The following is a 20,782-nucleotide window of genomic DNA, read 5'->3' as shown; positions in this document are numbered from 1 at the left end:
CTGGCCCTGTGATGGCCTTTATTTTCTGCTCCTTTCTGTGGGGTTTTCTGAGCACCGATGGCCGGTCCGTGGGACAGGCCCCCCAGGGGCAGGCTGGCCGGGAGGGGCGAGGACCAGGCGATCTGGGGACTTCCGCGCCTCTTGATTTTCCAGTGCCGTTCTAAAACTGGAATCCTGCCGGCAGGCCCTGTGCAGGACCTGAGCCCCTGAAGAGGGGGCTGGAGGCTGGGCCGGCCACTGAGGGCCGGGACTCCCTCGGCCGCAGGGCCACCGGGCGCTTAGAATCCTGGGGTCAGCTAGGAACGAGCACGGCCGGCTGTGTGTGCAGGAGAGGAGAGGGCTGCGGGTCGTGGGAGACTGTGCTGGGAACCAGGAGTGCGGTTCGGGGCTAGGCTGTTTAGGATTCCTGGTCTGGGACAGAGCCGTCCAGGCAGGGAGGGACACTGAGGGGCAGGTCTGGGGCCCAGGGAGCTGGGCTCTGCGCGGTCGGCCCCCAGGGGAGCGTGGCTTGTGCCTGCTAAGCGAATGCGCTCGCAACATGGACGGGCAGGACGTCCTTGAAGGGTTTCTTTTCTCCTGCGAGAAATCGCTAAACAATGGTGACTTTAAAATGTCGGAGATTTTCAAGTGTATTAGACTTTTTAGTTGTATCAGGCCATTAACCTGCCAGAATCTTATCTTTCTGGAGTCGATACGAGAAGGCGGCCCCCGCCACAGCTGAGTTTTGACGATGATCAATGAAGTTTATTTTTTGTTTAATTCAGCGATTCAGGAAGCGGCAGGAAGCGGCGGCCGTGCCGGTGGGGGCAGGGCCAGGCCGGGGCAGGTGGCAGGAAGCAGGTCTCTGGGACCGTCTATTTTAGGAAGCAAGAAAACACTTGCAAATTCATAGTTTGTGGTTAGCAGAAGTGGTTTTCGGGCGGTTTTGCCCAGCCCCAGGGCCAGCTCGGCCTCCTGCAAAACAACACCTGCACGATTTGCATTTTCTAAAATAAGCCCGAGAGGCTGGCAGGAGCCCAGAGCCTTCTTTTTCTGACTTTCCGAATTTAATCTCTCCGTCTGAATTACACTCATTTCCAAAGTAAGACGTTGAGGACCTTCCGCTGGTCTCAGGGACGGTTTGCAGCGCGTTCCTGTTCCTGTTGGGTTTTCTGAATCAGTGGTTCCTGGTCATTGACCCCAAACCGCCCTCCGGTGCCCCGAAGCAGGGTTTTGGGAACTCTGTGTCCGTGTTCTAAGACTTTCTCTTTGTGAGGGAGAGGCATGGAGGTACCCTGAGGAGGTGACCTTCCTGGCCGCCTGTTCGCAGACCTGTTTTCAAGCATTCCTTTGGGGACAAATTTTAGAGGAAACGAGTGATTGTCCTGAGTGGTTTCAGTGAAGCGCGTTCTTGTTGGACTAAGAGGAAGCCCCGTCAGGTCTCGAATCAGAAAGGAACTCTCCCGCGCCGATGGGGCCCCCCAGCCCGCCGTGGCTGGGGGTCTCCCCGGGCCCGCCGTGGCTGGGGGCAGGCACTCGTGGCTTCTGCCGCCAGGCCAACCGCCTGTGCATCAACCACCCGATTTTAATGGATTTGGAGGAATTCTCCCAAGACCCCCACAAGTGACCAGGGAGCCCAGCTGGTAAGAGAGAAGCTCGTATTTCCTGTTTGGCTTCTGGGCGGGAGACTCAGGCTCAGTGAAACCATGAGGGTTATTTGTATGGGTCCCAGCTCTCCGCCTGACTTTCTCCGAAGGACACAGCTGGAAGGGCTCCCCGAGGCTTCTTGGCTGTGGATCCCTACGGCTCAGACGCTCAAGCACGAGAGTCCCACTTAGGCTTTTGGTTGTAAACGTGGCCCTGGGTGTGGGGCCACCGGCCACCGCTGCGAGGGGCTTTCTGACAGTGCAGATTCAGCGAAGACTTGTTTCTGGCCTATGTAATGATGATTTTTATTTAGAGGGAACTTAGCTGAAGTGGGGGGCCTACTTTAGACTCTGAAGGCAGGAGGTCAGCTCAGGCAACTGCCCAGGAGGGTGCAGGCCGGGCGGGCAGCACCGAGCGCCCCTCTCAGCCCAGAAGCAGCACTCCCTGCTCTGGAGCAGGGACACAGGCTTTCCACCGCGGAGAGTGAACCCTCCTCCATCCTTGCAACGTGTCCTGGTGAACCTTAACTGGCCAGGAAGCTTTTTACCCAGGACACTGACGAAGTGACTGCCAGTGCTTGCGCCCAAGAGCCGGCTCAGCCTGGGATCACAACCAAATAGGGGGTCCTAGTGGAAAATCCACAAGGACACACAACCGTGGAACAGGCAGGGCGAAGCACCAGAAGGTGCAGACCCAGAGCCAGGCCCATCAGGATTGGATTCCTAGGTGAGCTGGCTTTAGCTGGAAGCACGCAGATCCGGAGCTCTAAAATTTTCTAGCCCGTCCCGGGACCGGACTTTCCGGGAATGCAGGACCCAGGACCACACTGGGCTGGCCAAAGCGGTCAATCTGGCTTGACTAGATTAAACTGGCACTTCTGGGCTGAGCTGGGTTGAGCTGGGCTGAGCTGAGCTGGGCTGGGCTGGACTGAGCTGGACTGAGCTGGTCTGAGCTGGACTGAGCTGAGCTGGGCTGAGCTGAGCTGGGCTGAGCTGGGCTGGACTGAGCTATGCTGGTCTGAGCTGGACTGAGCTGGGCTGGGCCGAGCTGGGCTGGGCTGAGCTGGACTGAGCTGGACTGAGCTGGGCTGAGCTGAGCTGAGCTGGGCTGAGCTGAGCTGGACTGAGCTGGGCTGAGCTGGGCTGGACTGAGCTGGGCTGGGCTGAGCTGGGCTGGGCTGAGCTGAGTTGAGCTGGGCTGGGCTGACCTGAGCTGGGCTGAGCTGAGCTGGGCTGGGCTGGACTGGACTGAGCTGGGCTGAGCTGAGCTGGGCTGGGCTGGACTGGACTGAACTGACCTGAGCTGGGCTGAGCTGAGCTGGGCTGGGCTGGACTGGACTGAGCTGGGCTGAGCTGAGCTGGGCTGGGCTGGGCTGGACGGAGCTGGGCTGAGCTGAGCTGGGCTGGTCTGAGCTGGACTGAGCTGGGCTGGGCTGAGTTGGGCTGGGCTGGACTGAGCTGGGCTGAGCTGAGCTGAGCTGGGCTGGACTGGACTGAGCTGGGCTGAGCTGAGCTGGGCTGGGCTGAGCTGGGCTGAGCTGAGCTGGACTGAGCTGGGCTGGGCTGAGCTGAGCTGGGTTGGGCTGAGCTGAGCTGTGCTGAGCTGGGCTGGGCTGAGCTGGGCTGGGCTGAGCTGGACTGAGCTGGACTGAGCTGGACTGAGCTGGGCTGGGCTGAGCTGGGCTGGGCTGAGCTGGACTGAGCTGGGCTGAGCTGAGCTGGGCTGGGCTGAGCTGAGCTGAGCTGGGCTGGGCTGAGCTGAGCTGAGCTGGGCTGGGCTGAGCTGACCTGAGCTGGGCTGAGCTGAGCTGGGCTGGACTGAGCTGGGCTGGACTGAGCTGGGCTGAGCTGAGCTGGGCTGGTCTGAGCTGGACTGAGCTGGGCTGGGCTGAGCTGGGCTGGGCTGGACTGAGCTGGGCTGAGCTGGGCTGGACTGAGCTGGGCTGAGCTGGGCTGGGCTGAGCTGAGCTGAGCTGGGCTGGGCTGAGCTGAGCTGAGCTGGGCTGGGCTGAGCTGAGCTGGGCTGGGCTGAGCTGGGCTGGGCTGAGCTGGACTGAGCTGGGCCGGGCTGGGCTGAGCTGGGCTGGGCTGGGCTGGGCTGGGCTGGACTGAGCTGAGCTGGGCTGGACTGGACTGAGCTGGGCTGGGCTGAGCTGGACTGAGCTGGGCTAGGCTGACCTGGGCTGAGCTGGGCTGAGCTGGTCTGAGCTGGGCTGGGCTGAGCTGAGCTGAGCTGGGCTGGGCTGAGCTGGGCTGGGCTGGGTTGAGCTGGGCTGGGCTGAGCTGACCTGAGCTGGACTGAGCTGGATTGAGCTGGGCTGGGCTGAGCTGGGCTGGGCTGAGCTGGACTGAGCTGGGCTGAGCTGAGCTGGGCTGGGCTGAGCTGAGCTGAGCTGGGCTGGGCTGAGCTGACCTGAGCTGGGCTGAGCTGAGCTGGGCTGGACTGAGCTGGGCTGGACTGAGCTGGGCTGAGCTGAGCTGGGCTGGTCTGAGCTGGGCTGAGCTGGGCTGAGCTGGGCTGGGCTGGGCTGGGCTGAGCTGAGCTGGGCTGGGCTGAGCTGGGCTGGTCTGAGCTGGACTGAGCTGGGCCGGGCTGGGCTGAGCTGGGCTGGGCTGGACTGAGCTGGGCTAAGCTGAGCTGGGCTGAGCTGGGCTGGGCCGAGCTGGACTGAGCTGGGCTGGGCTGAGCTGGGCTGGGCTAGGCTGAGCTGGTCTGAGCTGGGCTGGGCTGAGCTGAGCTGAGCTGGGCTGGGCTGAGCTAGGCTGGGCTGGGTTGAGCTGGGCTGGGCTGAGCTGACCTGAGCTGGACTGAGCTGGGTTGGGCTGAGCTGAGCTAAGCTGTGCTGAGCTGGGCTGGGCTGGGCTGGGCTGGGCTGGACTGAGCTGAGCTGGGCTGGACTGGACTGAGCTGGGCTGGGCTGAGCTGGACTGAGCTGGGCTAGGCTGACCTGGGCTGAGCTGGTCTGAGCTGGTCTGAGCTGGGCTGGGCTGAGCTGAGCTGGGCTGGACTGGGCTGGGCTGGGCTCTGCTGGGCTGGGCTGAGCTGAGGTGGCGGAACTGGACCAGGCTGGGTACATTGAGTTGATTAAACAGGGTCACTGAGCTGGTCCAGCCAAAATGGACTGGCTGAGCTGTCTTGGCTCAGAAGAGCTTGATGTCCTAGTTTGGGCTGGATTCACCTGCAATGGGCCACGTGCGGGTCTAAGTTGTCACATGCTCACCATCCCCTGACCCTAGCCGCACTGGCCAGGGGGCTCCCCTCCATGCTGTCTGCATCACAGACGGCTCGTGGGGCTTGGGGCTGAGCACAGCAGTCTGGCTCCAGTGTCTCGGAGGGAAAGCAGCACTGGCCCAGCCATCCGGAGCCGGGAGCCAGGGTACCAGAGTGCTCGCGAGGCCACGGAGACCCCAGCTTCCCACAAGTCCAGAGCTCGGCTTCTGCAGCTGGGTGGGGGGCATTGAACCTCCCCTTCGCGGCTGGACTCGGCCTCAGCCCAGCCGCCCGCTGCCCTGTTGGTCAAGGCTGGGAAGGCTGTGAGGCCAGCCCTTGTGGCAGTGGGATGAGGGGGCCACGGGGCTGGCTCTGGCCCGCCTGGCGGAGTGTAGGGAGAAGACACCGTCTCACTCACCTCCTGTCCCTCTGTGGTCCTCAGAGAACCCATCCCCTCCAAACCTCTTCCCCCTCATCACCTGTGAGAGTTTCCAGTCCGATGAGACCCTGGTGGCCATGGGCTGTCTGGCCGGGGACTTCCTGCCCGACACCGTCACCTTCTCCTGGACCTACAAGAATGACAGTGAGGTCAGCAGGCAGAACGTCAAGTACTTCCCGTCGGTTCTGAGAGAGGGCAAGTACGTGGCCACCTCCCAGGTGTTCCTGCCGTCCGTCGACGTCCTCCAGGGCTCCGAGGACTACCTCACCTGCAAGGTCAAGCACACGAAGGGTAACAAGTCCGTGCACGTGCCCCTCCCAGGTGAGAGCCGGGCCCTCCTCCCGCGGCGGGGCGGGCAGGGGGAGGCCAGGGGGCTGACGCCTGGTTCCCTCCCAGCAGCAGCCGTAGAACTGCCCCCCAACGTGACCGTCTTCATCCCGCCCCGCGACGCCTTCTCTGGCAACGGCCAGCGCACGTCCCAGCTCCTGTGCCAGGCCAGGGGCTTCAGCCCCAAGCAGATCTCCGTGTCCTGGTTTCGTGACGGAAAGCCGCTCGCGTCCGGCATCGACACTGGCAAGGTGGAGGCCGACGGGAAAGTGTCCGGGACAGTGACCTACAGAGTGCTCAGCACGCTGACCATCACCGAGAGCGCCTGGCTCAGCCAGAGCGTGTTCACCTGCCAAGTGGAGCACAGCGGCGTGACCTCCGAGAGGAACGTGTCCTCCGTGTGCACCTCCAGTGAGTGCTTGGCCCCGGGGCGGCCCCTTGGGCGTGGGGTCCCTCACGTGCGCGGGCGTCCGCTCAGGCCGGCCACTCCCCGAGCCTTGGCTTCCCGGAGCGGCCAAGGGCTGGGAGGCAGGGGCCCAGCGTTCCTCTCCCGTAGGCCCCTGGGGCTCAGGACGGCTCAGCGATCCTGTGCTCTTTGGTGACGATCCCCGCCTCTGCCCGGCCGCACGTCCGGCCGGTCGCTGACACAAACTCTCTCCTGCCCTAGACCCAGCCGTGGGCATCAGAGTCTTCACCATCCCCCCGTCCTTTGCCAGCATCTTCCTCACCAAGTCGGCCAAGCTGTCCTGCCTGGTCACAGACCTGGGCACCTACGACAGCCTGACCATCACCTGGACACGCCAGAACGGCGAGCCTCTGAAAACGCACACCAACATCTCCGAGAGCCACCCCAACATCACCTTCAGCGCCATGGGGGAGGCCACGGCCTGTGTGGAGGACTGGGAGTCAGGGGAGCAGTTCACCTGCACGGTGACCCACACGGACCTGCCCTCGCCACTGAAGAAGACCATCTCCAGGCCCAAGGGTAGGGCCCGTGCCCCCTCTGCCGCGGGACCCTCCCGTGGCCTCTGGGGGTCTCTCCCCAGCGGCCCCGGCCCGAGCTCATCCTGTCTTTCCTCCCACAGGGGTCCCCAAGCACATGCCGTCTGTGTACGTCCTGCCGCCAAGCCGGGAGCAGCTGAGCCTGCGGGAGTCAGCCTCGGTCACCTGCCTGGTGACGGGCTTCTCTCCCCCAGACGTGTTTGTTCAATGGCTGCAGAAGGGGCAGCCCGTGCCCCCCAACACCTACGTGACCAGTGCTCCGATGCCCGAGCCGCAAGCCCCCGGCCTCTACTTTGTGCACAGCACCCTGACCGTGAGCGAGGAGGACTGGAGCGCCGGCGAGACCTACACCTGTGTAGTCGGCCACGAGGTCCTGCCCCACATGGTGACCGAGCGGAGCGTGGACAAGTCCACCGGTAAACCCACCCTCTACAACGTGTCCCTGGTCTTGTCCGACACGGCCGGCACCTGCTACTGACCGCTGGGCCGCTGGATCCCGGCCGGTGGATCCGCGGCCCCTGGCTGGCCCCTCGCTGTGTGTGTGTGTGTCCACTAACCTTGTCAACGGGGCAACGTGTGACCTTTGATCAAAATCAGAAATAAAAACATCCATTCAAAAGACACTCCTCCTGAGTAAGCGATGCTCTCGCCTGCCGGGGCCGCAGCCGCGCTGTCCCCGCCCCCGCCCAGCCTCTGGAAGTCCCTGTGCTCCTTGCAGACCGAGGCCACGCTCACCGCTCCTGTAGCTGCTCCCACGACCATGAGTGTGCGACACACACACACCCGCACACACAGACATGATGCACGCGTGCGGATGCCGACATGGACGCACCTGCATGTAGACACACGGACACGCGTGCGCACGCACACCCACACGCGTGGACACATAGAGACACACGCACACAGACAGCCGCACACGGGCACACACACGCACACACGTACTCGCTCACCCACACGCGGGCACGTACAGACACATGCACACACGGTCACACCCATGGACAGACGTCTCACGTACAGGCAGACACAGACACGTACACACACACTGTGCACACGTATGCACACACAGTGCCAGCCCTCGCACACCCGGGGTCCTCTGTCAGGAACTGCTGCCCGTCCCGCCGTGTCCCTCTCTGCGGGCTTCGAGCCCAAGCTCTGCGCGTCCCTCTGTCTCAGCGTGAAGGTCTGGACTCTGGCCGCGGCCACCATTCCCAGGCCTAGGGCCAAGGGAAGTCCCTGCCCATGCCCAGGCTCTTGAAGGTGGCAGGGCCCACAGGTGAACGGGGCCGGGCTGCTGCTGACAAAGCCCCAGGGCCTGGTCCTCGGCCCCAGAGGCAGCGAGGCTGTCCCTGGAGGCTTCTCCTGGCAGGGGTGACTGCAGACGGCCTGGTCTGAGTGGAGAGCCCCTGCAAATACCCAGCCCTGGAAATAGTGGGAATGAGGCCCCAGGAGCAGGCGTGAGGGGTACAGACCTGGTGGGCGGGAAGGGGCAAGGGTCCGGTGGCACCCCCCCTGCCGCAGCAGCACGGGCCCCTCTGGGCTGCCTCCGAGACCCTCCCTGCACACCGGACCCTCGGGAACCTGAGCTGCAGATGCTCCAAAGGGCCCAGTGGGCTCCAGACCCCGTTGAGAGTCCTCAGCCTGTCCACGTAGTCCACCCCAGGGCCGCCCCCCCTGGAGCCTCAGGGTCCTATCTGAGCCCTTGGTCCCCGAGGCCTGGCAGTGCAGACAGCTGGCCGGGCCCCACACGGGGTCTCCCAGGGGCCATGCCCTCCAAGACCGAGAGACAGCGAGTGGGAATCTCACTAGGAAATGAGGCGGTTCCCCCTCGGGCCCAGACACACGCCAGGTCCCCACTGCCAGGCTCTCCAGCCTCAGCGGCCAGGGGCAGAGCACCCTCTCCAGACCAGAGCCGGCAGAAGACCCTGCTCCCAGGCTCTCCCCACCCCCCCGGGCAGCCCTGGCCGTGCGCCCCCAACCCCCGCTGCTGCCCAGCCACACCCCTGCGTCTGTGTTGCTCTGCTGTGCTCTCTGCCCCGCCACGGCTCCCACACAGGGTGCTCGGGTCGGCCTTGCTCTGCTAAGCCTGTGTTCTGCCTCCGCCTGACCCGTCTCGGGCTCCCAGGGCCCAGCTCACGCCTGGCTTCGATGCCTCCCGACTGAGCCCAGGAGCCCTCGGCCCCCCAAAGCAAGTGCCGAGGAGACTGTGGGACCAGTCAGGAGCCACGCACACCTGCTCCTACTGTCCCCACCCCGCCTGGCACCCCAGGGGCAGCCTCGCCGAGGCCCAAGGGCAGCTCTGGGGCCGGGCCTCCCTGCCGTGTGGCCTGACCCTCTGTGCTGTGTTCCCTGCAGAGGGAGAGGTGAGCGCTGAGGAGGAAGACTTCGAGAACCTGAACACCGTGACGTCCACCTTCATCGTCCTCTTCCTCCTCAGCGTCTTCTACAGCACCACAGTGACGCTGTTCAAGGTAACAGCAGGGCCGGGGCAGGAGGGGGCGGGGGCACCCAGCCCAGGGCAGCGGGAAAACACCTCACGCCGTCTGTCGTCCACAGGTGAAATGACCGGCCCGCGGAGACCTTCAGAGGCCCGGGACGTGGACCCGGGGTGGGCAGCCCGCGGAGCCCGGCAGCGCGTCCTCAGACCTACCCGCCACCCCGCTTCCAGCTCAAAGACTCGGCCTGTGCAGTGTACCCGCGTGTCGCCTTCCAATAAACGTGTATATTTTATCCTACGGAACCGCTCTGCTGTGCAGGCTTCTGTCCCGAAGTGCTCCTTGGGGGCCGCGTGTGTCCAGGGCCTGTGGGAAAGGCCTGTCTGCGCGCAGGCCTGCCAGGGGACGTGCCGGGGAAGGGGGCCCTGCGGTGGGACCCAGCGTCTCCGGCTCGTCCCGTCTGCTCAAGGACGGGTGCTGGACCCTGTCCCAGGCCTGACCTCCCGGACGTGGCGGGAACCGGGAGCCGGGCTCGGTCCCTGTGTGCGACCAGCAGGGGCCTCTGCCGCTGGGTCCCCACACGACGCATGGTCCCGTCTCCAGCCCAGCCAGCCTGGCGGCCCCCCAGGCGGGTCCCACCCCTCGTGGGGCTGGGCTGTGTGGGACCGGGGACAGGGCACTCGTCCTGCCGGTGCTGCACGGTGCGGGCATGTGGACGGGAGCAGGAGCGTCCGGCGAGCCGGGGAGGAGAGTGCCTGCCAGGGAGCCGCGTCGGGGAGGCTCCGTGTGGCCCCGTCCCTGTATGGGAGGGGCAGGCGGCGCCACGGCCGGGAGCCCCAGCGGACAGGGAGTGCAGCAAAGGGACGCGGGTTCGCGTCGGGACTCGCCCACCAGCCGCGGAGCTGTGGCCACCAAGGTCCGGGTGGCAGCGCGTGGGGGAGGGGCAGAAGGGGAGGCGCAGACCCCACACGGCTGAGGGATCCGGGTGGCAGTGGCGAGGACGGCCGTGAGCCGGGCTCCCGGGAGGAGGCACTGGCGGAGGCCAGGATGCAGCTCACGGGTCCCCGTGAGCTCCCGGTGGGCACAGGGAGGCCCCAGCTTCGTTCTGGTAACACAGACCCCCCGGCCCAGCCTCCCGGGATGAGGGGTCCACGGGGTGCGTGCGCGTCTGGGGACTCTCGTGCCAGGGAGTAGGGGGCTGTCACCTCCGATGGCGTCTGTGCTGAGTCCGTGTCCAGGGACCCCTGGGGGCAGGGAATCCTCTAGAAGCCAAGAGTCACATGGGCCAGGGGGACAGTCTGCTCCAGGCTGGGCTCTGGCGGCCGCCCGGGCTTGTGGGTGCGTCTCCGCGCCGTCTGCCTTCGGGCCGTGGCGCTGTCCCCCGCGCGTGTCCGGACCCCCCTTTGATAGGGGCATCCGTCGGTGGGGCTAAGGTCTCAGCCTCTGCGGCCCCGTTCCCCAGCAAGGCCCCACGCCAGGGCACCGGGGCGACAGGATTTCCGTACGTACCAGGGCTCTCAACCCAAGCCCTAACCGTCCACCCCCAGCCTCCGAAATTCTCATCCTTCCCCGGTGCAGAACGCCGGGCCCAGCCGCTCCCGCAGTCGCCCCGCGCGGCCGCCCCGCATGGAACGCCGTGCCTCAGGAGCACCTGAATCAGGGAGAGGCGAGACGCGGGGTGACTGACCCACGCACGGAGGCCCCGCACGCTGCATGCCTCCAGGCGGCCGGGCCAGCCACAGGTGCCCAGGCCCGTCCCTGCAGGGGACCTGAGGCAAGGGTCCGGGTCCAGCAGGGCCCCCGGCAGAGGACGAGGCTCCGGAGGATGCGGCGTGGCTCCGTGCTGTCTCTGGAGCCCGAGCGGCTCAGGCCCCACTACGCGGCGGCCGCACCCCAGGACCCGGGCCCCCCGCACCCCTGCCAGCAGCCCCCCCACCCCGGCCTCTGCGTCCGCAGCTCTGCCCTCAGTGCCAGCCCTCCTCCGCCTCCTCCGGGCAGGCCCGTTGACGCCAAGTTCTGCTACACCCGGTCGGCGCCCCTCACCGTTCATGCACAAGTCGCCGTCCGGGCCGACCATGCGCCGCCCCAGGTTCCTCAGACGCTTGATGGGACCACACGCGTGGTGCCCGGCGGGAGGAGCGGCCAGAGCCCGGCCCCGCGGCCAGCGGGCCGTAAGTGTCCCGTCCGGCCTCCTGGTGCCGCCTCCTCCCACACTCCTGGGGCAGCGGCCGGCGTCTGGCTGCGCTGTGGGGTCGCTCCGCCACGTGCCCCGGCCGCTCCTGCAAAGCCCAGCAGCGCGCTGACCTGGGTCCCCCGCTCTGCCCGCCTCAGTCCTCCCCAGACTCCCCTCTCGCCCCCATGTGCGGCCTGCGGGAGCCCTCGGCGTTTCCTGGCCAGCCGAGTGCCTGCCCCCCGGGGCTCCGAGGCCGCCTGCGCGTCTCCAGCCGTCAGCCGCAGCACAGGCCACTCCTGCTCCCACGTCGGCTTTCGTGTCCCACGGGCGCCCAACAGCAGGCATCTGTGGCGTCCGCTCTGGGGGCCGCGACCCCCGGCTCGCAGTGTGGGGGTAGGTTCCCGCTGGGGCAGGGCAGGGTCCCGGCCGCCGCCGGTCGTGGGCGGCCCCGGCCTTCCTGGCTTCCGCGTCCCTCCGACCCCCAGCTCTCTGCCCACGGCCCGTGGGCCGCGTGTCCCCTCTCGTGAGGACGGGCACGTTGCGTCGGAGGCCACCCTCCAGCAGCAGCACCTCACAGAGTCGCTGACTCGCCCACTAGGACTTTCTCTCCAAATGCGGCCACGGTCGGACAAGGGGGTCAAGCCCAACCACGCCTGGCATCTCCCCCCAGTGCATGCGGGGGTCCTGGCAGGGCGCAGGGGGTGCCGGGGACGCCGTATGGGCAGTGGGGGCCCCGGGACGTGCATGGGACCGTCGTGCCGGGGAACCCCCGGAAAAGGCAGGGGCAGGCCAGCTGGGTGCTTGAGAGGACAAACAGATGGGCCTTGCCCCAGGGCGCCTGCGGAGTGGGCGCAGGCAATGGCCCAGGCGGCCGGCTGGAGCACGGGCATGTCCCGTCGTGCGGTGGCAGCACGGTGCCTGGGGGCTCGGCAGAGAGCAGGGACCACAGACTGGCGAGGGAGCCTTCAGGGACACAGGCAGGGACCCCACCCTTGTTTGGCTGCCCTTGGCCAGCCGGGTCCCTAGGGAGAGGACCAGGGCACTGGAACTGGCCCACCAGGGAGCCCCGCCCAGGGACCTGCCACCCTTGGGCCCAGAGCACTTCAGAGCGAACTACCTCCCACCCCAGGACATGACCAAGGGCCTCCCATGAGGGCAAAAGTCTCATGGGCCTGGACTCTAAGCCACAGAGCTCCAGGGGCAGTCACAGGGAGGGCAGTGTCTGAGCCCACCCCGCTGGCCAGGGAGCCAGAGCCCAGTTCCAAGGCCTCTCTGCAGGCAGAGGGGACCCAGGACAACTGCAGGAAGGCGCAGGGCCAGCACTCGGAGTCCCGGGGGGGACCCACAGCCGGGCCCCTCAGCAGGGCATCACGGGCTCCCCAGGGGGGGGAGCGCCCCTTGCTGCATTTGCTGGACAAGAGGGCCACGGCTGCCACCGGCCACACCCTGCCCCTTCCCCTCCACGCTGCACCCCCGCGGCCCCGGCCTCACACGCCCTGTCTGTCTTCCAGACTCCGAAACGCTGCATCTGTTCCCCTTGGTCTCAGAGTGTAAAGTCCCGAAGCAAGGCGACTCCCTAGGCCTGGCCTGCTTGGCACAAGGACCCTCCGTGGAGTCCTTGCGGGTGGCCTCGAGCTCGAGCTCGGGGCCGCAGACGACCACCATGATCACGCTGGGGAGCCGAGAGCGCATGCAGCTGTCCTTCCTGTCGGTCTCCTGGAAGCCGGACCCGCACTTCTGCAGAGCCGTAGTTTCCGGCCGCCCGCAGCAGAAGCCCATCCCGTGGCCAGGTGGGTGGCCCCAGGCCCCCGAGGTCGTCCTCCGGAGCGCCCCGCGCCTTCCAGCCCGAGGACGATGCAGGCGGCTGTGCCCAGCAGGCCCGTGGCCAGTCGCCCCACCCTCCTGCCTTCCCCGGCCCCCGGCCCCCCCCGGGCAGCCCCCCGACCCGGACACACACCGTCTGACCCTCCCCCGCCACCGCCCTCTGACTTCAGAGTCCTGGGAAAGGAAGACTGACCCACCGGCTCACGGGCCGTCTCCGCCGGAGACCTCCACACCCAGCGCCCCAGGTGAGGAGCCCTCCTGCCTTCCTGTCCCTCAGTCGGACGCCTTCGGCAGCCCTCCGCGACTTCTCTGGGGGCGGTGTCTGCAGAGAACCGGCCACACCACGCACTGGGGCCCAGCGGGCGCCCCCTCAGGCCCCTTGTGGACAGGAGACCCCCGCACACCTGCAGTGAGCACAGCGGACGGGGTGGGGCCTCCGGCCAGCACCGGGACTCAGCGGGTCCAAGGCAGGGCTCGGACGGGAGCCTGTCCCAGAGCCTCACGTGAGGACACACGGCCGACATGCCCGGCAGGGTGGACTTGGCCCCGTGGCCCTGACAGAGCTGTAGCCACCTGAGGCTCAGGACCCCTGACCACGGACCCAGGGGTCCCGCAGCCAGAGCCCCTCTCCGAGAGCTGCCACCAACCCAGGGGCCTCTCCAAGGGCCACACGGGGCCAGAGCCGCCCTGCCTGCCCCTCGGCAGAGGTCCAGCACTCGCTCCTCGAAGCAGGGCAGCAAGCCATGCTCTCAGAGAAGCCCTGGGGATGCTGGGGCAGAGGCTGTGGTCTGCCGTGGCCCCTCCGTGGCCCCTCCACAGCCCCCCGCACCCCTGACAACCCCATCTTCCTCCACCACCCACGCCCGGCTCAGCACAGCCCGGTCAGACCCAGAGGGGACCGCCCTCCAGGCAAGGATCCAAATATCCCCGGCCTGGGGCAGGGGTCCCCGCCAGTCCCTGTCCATGCAGGGCGCGTCCACTGGCTGGCCAGGATTCAGGCCCAGGCAGAGCTCCGGGGAGCGGCCTCCAGGGGCGTATGGCGTCCCAGGGGCAGACTGGGGTGTGTGGCCCCACAAGCCCAGCCCTCCCAACAGGCCGGCACCATCCCCCCGGGAGGGCCGCACGGCCCACAGCCCTGAGCCTGTTTCCCGCAACCCGAGCAGCTCTGGCAGGATGGGGGTGGGGAGGACGGAGAGAGACCCCGTAACGGCTAACCTAAGTATTCACGGCTGACCCTCTGCAGAGCACGCTTGCAGGTCCCCCGTCCGTCCCAAACCCAAGGCCCGATAACTTCCGGCTGTCCTCACCCTAACTGTAGACGTCACTGTGGCATGACCACTCAGGAGCCCCGACGAGGGGCCAGGGCAGGTCTCTGGACCCCAGAGAGCAGGAAGGCTGAGGGGCCCCGGGAGGCCACAGCCCCGGTGAGTCCCTGGTCTCACCCCCCCTTCCCTCCTAGTGTCCTCCACCCGCCACACCCGGACACAAGCCGCGGAGTCAGGAAGCCCAGTGGACGCTACGCTCAGAGGCCAGTTCCTTAGGGCACAGAGTGGGGGGAGGCGGGGGAGAGAGGACTGGGGGACCCGGGGGTGTCCTAGCCGGGCAGCGGGAGGCCAGGAAGCCACAAAGGGGAGGTCTTCCCTGGGGAGCGAAGCAGACGTGGGCCGGGCACTGCCCACAGCACCACTCCCAGGCAGGGTCTGCGTGCCCCCCACTGACCAGGGTCCCCCAGTGACCACTGACGGGGTCCCCCGCCACTGGCCACCGACAGGGTCCCCCCATTGACCGCTGACCTGGGTCCCCCGCTGACCCCTGACCTGAGTCCCCTGCTGACCCCTGACCTGGTCTCCCGCTGACCGCTGACCGCTGACCAGGGTCCCCCCACTGAACGCTGACCTGGGTCCCCCGCTGACCCCTGACCTGAGTCCCCTGCTGACCCCTGACCTGGTCTCCCACTGACCGCTGACCTGGGTCCCCCGCTGACCGCTGACCAGGGTCCCCCCACTGAACGCTGACCTGGGTCCCCCTCACTGGCCACTGACCAGGGTCCCCCCATTGACCAGTGACCTGGGTTTCCCCCACTGACCCCTGACCTGGGTCCCCCACTGACCGCTGACCGGGGTCCCCCCACTGACCAAGGTCGCTCTCCTCTGGCAGACTGCCGGAACCACACTCACCCTCCCAGCCTCTACCTGCTGCAGCCTCCCCTGCGGGGCCCGTGGCTCCAGGGAGAGGCCACCTTCACCTGCCTGGCGGTGGGGGATGACCTGCAGGAGGCCCGCATGTCCTGGGCGGTGGCCAGGGCGCCCCCCAGCGGGGCGGTGGAGGAGGAACTGCGGGAGGAGCACACCAACGGCTCCCAGAGCCTGAGCAGCCGGCTGGCCTTGCCCGTGTCCCTGTGGGCCTCGGGGACCAGCATCGCCTGCACGCTGAGCCTGCCCAACAGGCCGGCCCAGGTGGCGTCTGTGGCACCGGGACAGCACGGTGAGGCCGGCTCCAGGGTCCAGGAGACGGGGAGGCTGGGGCCCCACACGCGCACCCCCCGCCCAGCACAGTGGCTCCCCCTCCTTCCACACGGAGACACCGAGGGGGTGGGGACCAGCCCTCCGCGGGCCCCCCAGCTTCGCCCAGGCCTCGGGTGGCCCCAGCATGACCAGACTTCCCGCAGCGGCCACCGCGCCCAGCAGCCTCACTGTCCGCGTCCTGACCGTGCGCCAAGCCGCCTCCTGGCTCCTCTGTGAGGTGTCAGGCTTCTCGCCCCCGGACATCCTCCTCACCTGGCTCGAGGGCCGCACGGAGGTGGACCCTGGTGCCTTTGCCACCGCACGCCCCATGGCCCAGCCTGGGAACAGCACGTTCTGGACCTGGAGTGTCCTGCGTGTCCTCGCAGCCCAGAGCCCAGGCCCGGCCACCTACACGTGTGTGGTGAGGCATGATGCCTCCCGGAAGCTGTTCAACAGCAGCCAGAGCCTGGACGCTGGTGAGTCACCCCCGGGCCTGATGGCTCCTCTCCAAGCCTCCTCCCAGCCTGGGCGCGGGGGGCAGGGACAGCCCTCCCGGAGCCCAGCGGTCGGGTCCTGGGGCTGCAGCCAAGGCCCTGGGCCACCCACCCGATGGCTCCACGCCGGCCTGCTCGGCATCTGGGACACCTGTTCTGTCTACACGCCATGCGCTGGACTCGGAGGGCTGCAAGGTGGCTGTCACCCTGCCAGGCCCCAAAGAGCAACCATTTCCCAGCAAGATGTGCCACACAGCTGGGTGCAGATCAGGCAGCACCTCGGGAAACAGACAGACCCAGAAGTGGGTGCTGGCCTCGGTGCCCGGGGACATCTGACCGGCGCAGCCCCACGACGGGCCCCGACTGCAGGCCCCCTACAGGGCAGAGGGGACGAAGGCCCACCACGGTGCGGGCTCATGAGGAAGGTTTAGGGCTTACTCCCCCCTCTGAGGCCCTTGTCAGACCTCCTGTGGCCCCATCCGGTGCAGCAAAGCCCTGGTGGGACAGCGCTGGACACCGTAGGCCACACAGGCAGCAGGACACCGTCCTCCTTCTGCTCATGGAGAGGCAGTCTGGCCGCCCCTGGGACCTGGGTGGGGGGAGGTACCCAGTGGAGGCCCACGGCAGCCATGTGGGGGGCATGTGGGACTGATGTGCCAGGCTCCACGGGCTCAGACACCCTGCCAACGGCCCAACCCCTGCAGCAGGCACCCTTCCAACACAGTAGCACTGACCCCACGGCTCCAACAGCCCAGCTTGGCCCTGGAGGCAGCCCAGGGAGGGGGCAGCTCTTTAACCCCCAGCGTACCTGGACTGCTCCAGTAGGCTTCCCCTAAAGTCCCGGGGCCAGGCCCTCCCTGCCCGCCCAAGGCTGGGACCCCTGGTCCTCCACCCGTCTTCCCGGCACCACCCCCTTCTCTCTGGATGCCACCTGCCCTGGGCCGCTGCCGCTTCCTGACGGCGCACGGGAGAAGAATGAGGCACAAACCAGTCAGCTGCAAGAGAGAGGGAGCCGGGGGCGACCGGAGAAGAGACGGTCGCCCCGAACAACTCCTCAGCCCCACTTTTATTAGCTAGAGACCCGCAGGCCAGACCTCAGTCACCCGCCTGCGGACGAACGAGAGGAAGGGCGGAACGCGCCCGGTCGCGCAGGACAGTCGTAGCTGCACCGCACATCCGACGGCATCGGCCCCCGGCCACGGGTGCTCTCCAGGGAAGGGGGGCACCGGGAAAACGGAGCAGGCGGCGTCTGCCCCGAGCAGCCCGCGTCCCCCGCTGCTGGCCTTCCGGGACGCCAGTCACCCTCTCCCCCAGAGGCCCGTTGCAGGACGTGTGTTTCTTGAGGCTACGTCTAAACGGGCTGGGTAGCTAGTGGCATTTCCCGCGCTTACATGTCAGGAAATGCCTCGTTCTGAGGGACAGCTGCAGGCCGCCTGCCGCGGCTCACGGCCCCCTTCCTCTCCGAGTGCCGCCGGCCGGGGCCCACAGAGCAGCCTCCTGGCCCTGCGCATCCTCCCTCCCGTGGGCCCCTGAGGCCCAGGCCCACCGTCCTCCTGTTCCCGTCTCCTACAAGCAGGAGGTGGGTTTTGCCCAGAGGCGCAGACCCGGCCTCTCCAGGTCAGGTCACAGGAGAGGCTGGACCCGGCCCCGTGCGGACTCCGTTAAGGCTGGAGACTGCGGTGCCACCCCGTGCAGAGCCCCGGCTGCCGGCTCCAGCTGTGTGGGCGCGCACACCGGGGACCTGAGCACATGCAGACCCCAGCACGCGGAGAGGCCAGGCCTGCCCAGCGGGCACCGCGCAGCTCCGACGAGGCAGCCCGGCCCTGCGGCCCCTGCACCGGACGTGGCTCTACGCCTGCGGTGGCAGGACCCCTCCCAGCGTCCGTGTCTCTGAGCACATGTGGAGCAGGGCAGGGGTGCAACAGGGCTGTGTGAGCGAGCAGGGGTGGCCGAGCCCCTCCAGGGCCCAGCACTGCCCTCACCCTGTGCCCACAGCTGTGCGTCTGGTGCCCACGCACAGATTCGGAGCCTCCAGAGGCCACGCGTGCCACATCTTCTGGCAGGGGCAGAGCCTCCTGCCAGGGTCACACAGTCTGGAGACAAGACACCCCGCAGAGGGTACAGGGAGCCTGGCCCCCTGGCCCCCAAGCCCCCAGGCCCCCAGGACCGACTGGGGAGAAAGCCCTCCTCTGGGAGGGCCCAGCCCTCAGCACCCCACTACAGGCTGAGCCATGCAGGTGGGCCCGCGCCGGGGGGCAGCTGGGGTCCCGTGAGTATCTCCAGGACCCCTCCTCCAGCCAGGCGGGGGCGGCTGGTTCTGGCAACCCGGACCCCTTGGGAGGAGCCCGTCCGTGGCTCCGCAGGGTCCCAGCCCCTCCTCCTGCAGCTGGGGCTTTGCTCCTTCTGGGGCTGCTGCTTGCTGTCCTCACCGGACCCCCAGGCTCCCCCCATCCTCCACCCACAGGCTGTCCTCTGCCTCAGCCCAGCACGGGTCCCCTGTTCCCCAACAGGGTGGTGCTTGCGGGACAGGCCTGACACACTGGCGGCCTTACAGCTGGGGGACATTTGGGCTCCTCAGGGTCGCTGTGAAGTTACACATGCCCCCTCCCGAGCGGGTCCTGCTCCCCTCCTCGTGTGAGGGCTGCGTGCGGCCCGGTCCGGACGGAGGCAGGGGCCCCCCCAGCCGACACCGGAGCCCTTCTGCTTCTTCAGCACCACCCCGGGCCTCCCCCTGCTCATCGCGGTGCCCTCCCTGAGGGCGTCTTGCCACAAGCCTTCCCCCACAGCCCAGCCTTGCTCCACGGCAAAGGGGTTTCTGAGGCTCCAGTTAGGACGTAGGAGAAAAGGAAGGACAGTCTGGCCTGCAGGAACTAGCAGAGACACCACAGACACCCTATAAACCACGCGCAGCTAAAGCCACGAGAGGGCTGGGGACGCACAGAGTGCCACGAGCCCCAGCCTGGGACATGCGGGACAGAGCCGTGGGCATCCAGGCAGTCCGGGAGGGCTCCCTGTCGCTCGGAGGGCCCTGCCCAGCCCCGGGTCGCCGCCAGCCCTGCCCGTGTGTCTACACCCGCTATGTGCCACGCACCTGCCGCACACACTTGTCCTGCCGACTGTTACATCAGGGTGTTTGGGTGCGGTCTGTGCGTGGCTCGGTGCTGGGCCCGTTGGGCTCTGGGAGCCCCTGGTGCGGGCAGGGAGAAGGTTCACAGGTGCACGTCAGGAGGGGGCCACGTCAGGAAGGGGCCACGTCAGGAGGGGCCACGTCAGGAAGGGGCCACGTCAGGAGGGGCCACGTCAGGAAGGGGCCACGTCAGGAGGGGGCCACGTCAGGAAGGGGCCACGTCAGGAGGGGCCACGTCAGGAAGGGGCCACATCAGGAGCGGCCACGTCAGGAGGGGGCCACGTCAGGAAGGGGCCACGTCAGGAGGGGCCACGTCAGGAGGGGGCCACGTCAGGAAGGGGCCACGTCAGGAGGGGCCACGTCAGGAGGGGCCACGTCAGGAGGGGGCGTCCCAGAGCAGCGGCCCGTCCCTCGGCTCCCCCTGCGTGGGGGACTGAACCTCCTCACCAGTGCCCTCGCTCCCCAGGTCTGGCCACGACGCCCCCACCGCCCCAGAGCCACGAGGAGAGCAGGGGGTACGCCACAGACCTGGGGTACGCCACGGACCTGGGGGACGCCACTGACCTGGAGGACACGGGCGGGCTGTGGCCCACGTTTGCCGCCCTCTTCCTGCTCGCTCTGCTCTACAGCGGCTTTGTCACCTTCATCAAGGTGAGGCGAACGGCACGCCTGTGTGCAGGGCTGGGGACAGGCTGGGCTGGCCCAGGGAGCCCGCAGGGAGCGGGAGGCATGTGCAGCCATCATGGGCCACAGACCCAGGCCCAGGGCCTCAGCCCCAAGAGCTCACAGGCCCCCGCCCTCCGCCGCCCGGGTCCTACGGTGGAACAGATGCTGGGCGCCTGCTCACGTCGGACTCAGCAGGGCAGGACTCGGGAGCCTGGGCCCTGTCCTCTGGGGACCCTCCCATCAGACCCGTCCCCTTCCTGACCCCGGGCTCTCACTGCAGGTGAAGTGACGCTCAGCCTCCATGCTGTCGCCAAGGGCAAAGGGGCCCAGCCGGACTCCAGCCCCACCTCCGCCCACGCCCCGCGCACCGCTGTCCACCCCTGTCCAGAGCTCAGCGGCCAGTTCCCAGAGAGGAGGGCGTCGCAGCCCGCGCACCCCCGAGCCAGCAGACCTCACCGCAGCCCCTTGCCTTCACACTGGCCAGCCGGCCCCATAAACAACCTTGCTCGTTCCGTGCCTTCTGTTTCCCCGTCTCTGTCGTCAGCATCTGCCCCGGTCAGAGGCCCCAGAAGGCTGCGGGCAAGCGTCCAAGGGTTCACAGCGGGCCTGGGGTGCGGCACCGGCAGTGCAGGCCGTGGGAGGCGCCCCTGTGGGAAAACGCTGGTGAGGCCCCTCTGCCCCGAAGGGAACGGGAGGTGCTGCTCCCCACATGCGCACAGGGCGCCCCTGCGTACGTGTGTGCACAGCACAGCCCACACCCAAGCGCAAGTGTGCAGACACAAGCCAGGCACGTGTGCCCTCTGCCCCTGCTGACACGAGTGTACACACATGAGCGCAAACACGTGCACATGCGCAGGACACGGCCGGTCTGCGGACTCTTGTGCTCACGTGTGCACACGGACACGGGCCCGCACAGGCTCCACGCGCCACGAGAGGACAGCCGGGCTGGCAGTTGGGA

At 67.6% G+C, this 20,782-nt stretch overlaps 5 gene segments (V, D, J or C); all 5 read left to right on the top strand.

The window, feature by feature from the left end:
* Window positions 1-9,336, top strand: part of LOC131835171 (immunoglobulin heavy constant mu-like) — a 130,159-nt gene extending 120,823 nt beyond the window's left edge. The window contains 6 exon segments of the C gene segment in view: window positions 5,279-5,596; window positions 5,672-6,013; window positions 6,270-6,587; window positions 6,688-7,020; window positions 8,957-9,072; window positions 9,158-9,336. Coding sequence covers window positions 5,279-5,596; window positions 5,672-6,013; window positions 6,270-6,587; window positions 6,688-7,020; window positions 8,957-9,072; window positions 9,158-9,166 — 1,436 coding nt within the window.
* Window positions 1-20,340, top strand: LOC131835174 (immunoglobulin heavy constant delta-like). The segment is given in 8 exon segments: window positions 1-1,622; window positions 12,721-12,999; window positions 13,204-13,278; window positions 14,493-14,561; window positions 15,191-15,517; window positions 15,702-16,013; window positions 19,625-19,809; window positions 20,105-20,340. Coding segments are annotated over 7 exon segments (1,104 nt in total).
* LOC131835172 (Ig alpha-1 chain C region-like) overlaps window positions 1-20,782 on the top strand; it is a 125,514-nt gene that overhangs the window by 148 nt on the left and 104,584 nt on the right.
* Window positions 1-20,782, top strand: part of LOC131835173 (immunoglobulin heavy constant epsilon-like) — a 114,583-nt gene that overhangs the window by 877 nt on the left and 92,924 nt on the right.
* Window positions 1-20,782, top strand: part of LOC131835175 (Ig gamma chain C region-like) — a 189,527-nt gene that overhangs the window by 127,481 nt on the left and 41,264 nt on the right.

This window comes from Mustela lutreola, chromosome 7, assembly GCF_030435805.1.
Source record: "Mustela lutreola isolate mMusLut2 chromosome 7, mMusLut2.pri, whole genome shotgun sequence".
NCBI classification, from domain to species: domain Eukaryota; kingdom Metazoa; phylum Chordata; class Mammalia; order Carnivora; family Mustelidae; genus Mustela; species Mustela lutreola.
This window is presented reverse-complemented; position numbering and strand designations above follow the sequence as displayed.